The sequence below is a fragment of the Schistocerca piceifrons genome, chromosome 1 (genome assembly GCF_021461385.2).
Source record: "Schistocerca piceifrons isolate TAMUIC-IGC-003096 chromosome 1, iqSchPice1.1, whole genome shotgun sequence".
Lineage (NCBI taxonomy): Eukaryota > Metazoa > Arthropoda > Insecta > Orthoptera > Acrididae > Schistocerca > Schistocerca piceifrons.
Genome location: NC_060138.1, coordinates 1,139,448,091 through 1,139,454,090, shown reverse-complemented (window position 1 = coordinate 1,139,454,090; position 6,000 = coordinate 1,139,448,091). Strand labels below are relative to the sequence as shown.

The following is a 6,000-nucleotide window of genomic DNA, read 5'->3' as shown; positions in this document are numbered from 1 at the left end:
ATGATAAAATGTCTGATTACTGAGTTGTCCAGACTGTTGCCCCCGCAAGTACTGAAGAATTTGCAGCCCCTCTGCAGGTTTGGTCAGGCTTCTTCACAGCTACCCCTCCGTTATCTTGCTTCTATGGCATGAAACATCCAAACATTATTTAAGATTGAGAAACCAGACCACTTTATGTTGAAAAGCTATCGAGCATTCAACAGTGAACGGAAATATGAAGAACTAGCGACTTTTACTGAACATGTCGGTGCTTTGCAAATTCAAAGCAGGTCCTATAAGCACCTAGTTTTCCTTTGTTCATAATTTAAAGTTCTTAAACCTTTTGGTTAGACGCAGTTTTGGATTTATGGAAAAATCCTCTGTGTTACATTTTATGATCCTGGAAACTTCTGATGGCCTCAAATGACCTTTATGCAAGCCACATGTGGGCTATGTATTGGACATGCCTGCTGTGCAATGTACAAATCGTTTAGTATGTGAATGAAACATGGTTTATGTGTGATAATGGCTTCAGGGGTTTTCATTTGTGTTCCTTGCATTACTGGTATAAGAGGGGAATGGAAATGGAGTTTGTTTTCTTTTTAATCTCATGTTCTATAAGACACACGGACATACGTACAATAAAAACACAACATTCAAAAATAGTATTTTTTACTTTAAAATATGTTTACGATGACATTTCGCTACTACACTTTGTACAAACACTATTGAAATACAAAGTTTGGCTGCAATGTGACTAAAAGCTCCTAGGACATCATCTTAGGATACAAGAATGTTTACAATCTTTTACTGGTTACTTTAGTGTCTTTTTTGTTACTTTTCCCATATTGAAAAACAACGTGCTTTAATAATTATCTGATTACGGAAGTCTTTGGCACTTAATGGACAAACAGAATGTTGCCTATTCATCTTTAACCATTTTTTTCTTAGTTTTAAGAAGTACCGACACTTTCACCACTTAATCCGAATCAGCTTTAGCTTTTCACAATCACTGTCTCAAGTGAGACAAAAACTGATCATACGATTCAACACGGGTAACTACTTCCCCACATCTCCTACATAAAACACACTAAATTACCAGTTACTGTGCGAGGTATGAAGAACGGACGTTCAGATTCTCAGCCACTGCATTCCGTAGTTCACAGTCAATTTCCATGGCACTTTAGCTTTAGCAGCACCAAACGTGACGTAAGACGAATCTCGTCAAAAACTGTCGAATTACGCATGATTAGCACTCAGTATAAAAATATATTCCTTTGCGAAAGTTACACGAACAATATGTTCATTATGTCAAATACTGACTTGCTAGAACTCAATATAATTTGGTTCCAAGATATCACATATGTAACAGTCACCTGGTCATTAATCAGGTACAGCGTATAAAAAACTAGCTCTTTGGTATAAGGCACAGTAATGCCAATGTCCTTCGTTGATCGAAGGCAGTCGAGTAACACACGCTATTTGCACAGTCCTCCCACGTTCTGGGGTCAGACGTTCTACTGCTGATGATGACAATGACGTCTCCGGCAGCAGGATACTTTTAAATTTGACGAAAATAAAACAGCAAAAATAACACCGACGTGAGTGCATCGAAGTGACTGTCCAAACCGAAAAATGTCCACAGGAACGAGCCGATGAACTCGTCGACTCTGTCTGCCTACTTCCAATGGCACGGTAGCGATTCGAGCGATCACAGCAAGAACTGTCCACAAGATCGATCCACTAGACACGCCCTGAAACTGATCGATTGGAGTCGACGGCGACGATGCCGCCTACGTAGGAGAAACAGCGACAGGTCAGCGAGCGATCACTAGGCTGGTAACGGCGTCAGTGATGGCGGAGAAGGCCGCGGTGGCAGCGGTCGTGACCGCCTCCTCGTGCTCCTCGTCGTGGTCGTGGTCGTGGCCGTGGCTGTGTCCGTGGTCGTGCTCTTCAGAAGCTGCAACACAAGACAGGGAAGAAAGCTATTTAGTCCAAGTCCGTACAAATGGCAACTTCATACATCACACCGCATTCTTCCCAATGTGCAGTTTTTGTCACGAAAGTATCATGAATTTACCAAGAGAGAGGCTGTGGCTGTTATGAAAACTCTCCATTTCGTCGGGTCACCACGACTGAACGACTTCTTGGTCGCATCTAACACGGTGCTCAGCGCCTCAGCAACACCGAAAGGCGACAACGTTCGTCTTGTTAACATAAGGCAGAAGTTGGATGAGCAACAGCAGAATGATTTTCGGTGCTGGCTACTTGCGCACCAAAGCGTTCAACAAAATTAGCATGTGAACCTCCTCACAAATAGTGCATTGTATTATCCACGATTTCACCGCAATTTTCCACATCCCACATATTAAAGTTAAAGCGAGGGCAAATCCACCTTCGCAACTATGCGGTCACCTTATCCTGGCAGTCAGGCAGGGAACCCGGGTTCAAGTCACAGCACCGTCACAAACATTTTAGTTGGTGGAAATAGTATAATGTGGTTCAGTCAGCCTACCGAATCCACCTGAGGAGTTACGTTCCAAGGTATGGAAAGCAGAGAAAGGCCGGAATTGCTCTGTGTTGACACGACGCCCCTCGATACTGCATCCACATTATGCCATATGGCAGGGGATGACACGGCGGCCGGTCGGCCCCGCCTTGCCCTCTGAGTCTCATCTGGCCCAACCAGCCAATCGGGGCCATCAACCGCCATGTTACCCTCTGCCAGTGGTGTTATTCAGATGCAGTATGGAGGGTCGTGGGGTCAGCAAACGGCCCTCCAGCCCGTTGTCTGCTTTCACGACGCTGGAGCCACTACTTCTCACTGAAGCGGCTCCTCATTTGGCATCATGAGGCTCAGTGATCCCCGATCCATTCCTCCCACCTAGAAAAAATCGTTGGCAGTACCAGGAATCGCTCTCGGGTCCTTCGTATAACAGCCAGACAAGCTGACCACCAACCTCTATCCATCTCCCTTTTCTTCTCCCCTCCCCGTAAACGCCCTCCCCACCACCACCACCACCTCTCTTCTCTCCTCTCCTATTCATTCGCCAGAAAATCGTGGTTTACTGAGATTTTGTACATGAAACCTGACATCCATCATAATGATGCCCACCCACAACGGCAACTAATAACTGAATCACTTCCACAGGATGTCTCAGATACTCCCCCCCTCCCCCCCCCCTCCCCCGTTTGGACCAGTAAATCACCTTTTGCAAGACACCGAGCATGACGAAACACTAATTTCCCACTAGTGTCACCCCTACCCTCGCAAGGAAATAGACAACAAGTTACAGAATCATCATGGACTAAAGATATAAAAAAGGGCACATATAACTGAGTGTCTGTTCCCACAGAGAACTTCTAATTAATTGTCAGGCGCTAGTGCTATATGAGGGGCTTATTTTAACAGTGGTACAAGTCCAATTATGCTCATTCTGAGATATAGAGTCCTAAAGGTAAATGAGCGCTGAAAAATATGCAGCTGAGATACCAGAAATATTCAATTATATATATACTCAATATTTTTGGTATCTCAACAGCAGATTTTTCAGCGCTCATTTAACTTTAGGAGTCTGTATCTCAGAATAAACAAAAATGGACTTGTACCACTATTGAAATAAGCCCTTCATATGCAAGTTGCGGTAATCCTGTCGTCTAGGGCGTAACACGAATCCTCGCATAAAGTCCAGTCATACCATCCGATATCTTCCATTGTTTGTAACATAAAGTAGATGAAACAGCTACAGGCGGGCACAGCTAACAAATCACAGACGAGTGCTAGCTTCTGATTTTAAACACTCGTTTATTCACATTCAAAAATCAGTTTTAATGTATCATCGGTTGGAACATCCCTCAAAGCTTTCAAACTCGTGCAGCCACTACATAACAACAACGCTGAAGTCCACCCGTGTGTTAACAGTTTGAACGACACCTTCCACAAACACTGAGTTATTGAACAAACACTCCATGAAAATGTCAGCCGTTCTAACCGCAAGCATTCATGTCAGAACGTATTCTTTAATCTTTACCTCGAGAAATCCATCGCGTAAAGAAAGAATTATATGTTAATATCATATCACTACATACGCATATTTATACTATTCTTCACTTCTTTCCCTCAATAATTAAACACCTGTATTTTTTTGCCAGTTACCACCATGTTAGCTATTTAGCTATTATATGCTCCGTATGCACACAGTTTCTTTATTCATCCGCATTCGGGAGGACGACAGTTCAATCCCGCGTCCGGGCATCCTGATTTAGGTTTCCTGTGACTAAATCACTCCAGGCAAATGCCGGGATGGTTCCTTTGAAAGGGCACGGCCGACTTCCTTCCCCTTGTTTGCCTAATCCAATGAGACCGATGACCTCGCTGTCTAGTCTCCTTCCCCAAACACCCCAACCCAACCCTTCATTCATCGGATGTACCATCTATGTCACAAATGGTGTGTATACCAGCAGCTAATCAACCAAAAAAGTTAAATAACGTTATAACTTGTCATTCTCGGTTGTTACCGACTGATATTTAAGTACGGTACATTCAACAAATCTCGGGAAACCTTAAACCTGTAAGTCGATTAAAATAACTTTCTAACTGGCGTTCCAGCAAGCGGAGTGAAAGGGTCGGACGTCACCCATCCGCAGCTCTTTCTCGAATGCCACGTGCTCGCCGTGTCGGCGCTTCTCCAGGTTCGTGCAGACCACTGGCAAGTGTGGTGGTCTGTATGCCGGCAAAACTGCCAACCACAAAGTGGTTGTATTCGAGCCACTGCGAGGCAGTACTTGCAACAAAAATATAAGTAAGTGAGATACTTCCAAAAGCATACAATTTATCTAACAGATTTGAAAGAAAAGATACGAAACAAACATATTTTGAAAACCAGAAAAAGTTACTGGGGATTATAAAGATAATGCTATGAATAAAAATGGCCACCATTCTACATAACTTAATCGGGCACAAGGAGGTTGTGACAGGCCCCAGTCATATTTCTCTCTCTCTCTCTCTCTCTCTCTCAATTTTTAGCACTCAGCGGGGCGTACTGCTAAAGGAGTTTTGTCGGAGGATGGGCTGTAAGCTTGAGGCTCTTGGTGGAAGAAGAGTTTAGCGGAACTCTTCGGCCTAGCTTGCTCATAATACCATAGAGTGTAGCACCGAACCAAACGGTTACACGTTAAGACAGTTCACATTAATTCTTAAACCAAGATGCTAATAAAAATCTGCTGAAGAAGTGGGTTGCTGTAATACTTAGTGTAGTACTTAGTAGTAGTTAGTGGAAGGCAACCAAAGCTTTAAAGAAACGTGACAGTTCTAACAGGTGGGGATTGCACGTTATATGAATATATACTTTCACTGGGGAAATACATCATTTACGGAAACCATTTTCCACGTTCCACATCGCAGCGACTTGAACACAATCCATTAACACTATTACAGCTAACTAACTAATATTAACGATCAGTCGACGTCAAGAACGATAGGGACGGAGGATGGTGGGAAAGGTCTTTTATGAGAAACCATGCCGGCATACTCTTCCAAATATTTTATGGTGATCATAAAGACCCTATGTGAGAGTGGTCGAATGAGGATATGGAACTTGTCCTGTCAAATACGTGCCCTGTGCTTTAAATATTGACCTCTTCTACATCTACATCTACATTTATACTCCGCAAGCCGCCCAACGGTGTGTGGCGGAGGGCACTTTACGTGCCACTGTCATTACCTCCCTTTCCTGTTCCAGTCGCGTATGGTTCGCGGGAAGAACGACTGTCTGAAAGCCTCCGTGCGCGCTCGAATCTCACTAATTTTACATTCGTGATCTCCTCGGGAGGTATAAGTAGGGGGGAGCAATATATTCGATACCTCATCCAGAAACGCACCCTCTCGAAACCTGGCGAGCAAGCTACACCGCGATGCAGAGCGCCTCTCTTGCAGAGTCTGCCACTTGAGTTTGCCAAACATCTCCGTAACGCTATCACGGTTACCAAATAACCCTGTGACGAAACGCGCCGCTCTTCTTT

The 6,000-nt window shown here is 44.0% G+C and overlaps 1 protein-coding gene across 2 annotated transcripts in view; it reads right to left on the bottom strand.

The window, feature by feature from the left end:
• Positions 1–634: 634 nt before the first annotated feature.
• The window catches only part of LOC124801103, a 140,180-nt gene continuing 134,814 nt past the window's right edge, over positions 635–6,000 (bottom strand). For both annotated transcript variants that reach the window (XM_047263050.1, XM_047263051.1), the window contains one exon: positions 635–1,939. In XM_047263050.1, the coding sequence (XP_047119006.1) occupies positions 1,797–1,939 (143 nt within the window). In that variant the 3' untranslated portion in view covers positions 635–1,796. The remainder of the gene's footprint in view (positions 1,940–6,000) is intronic.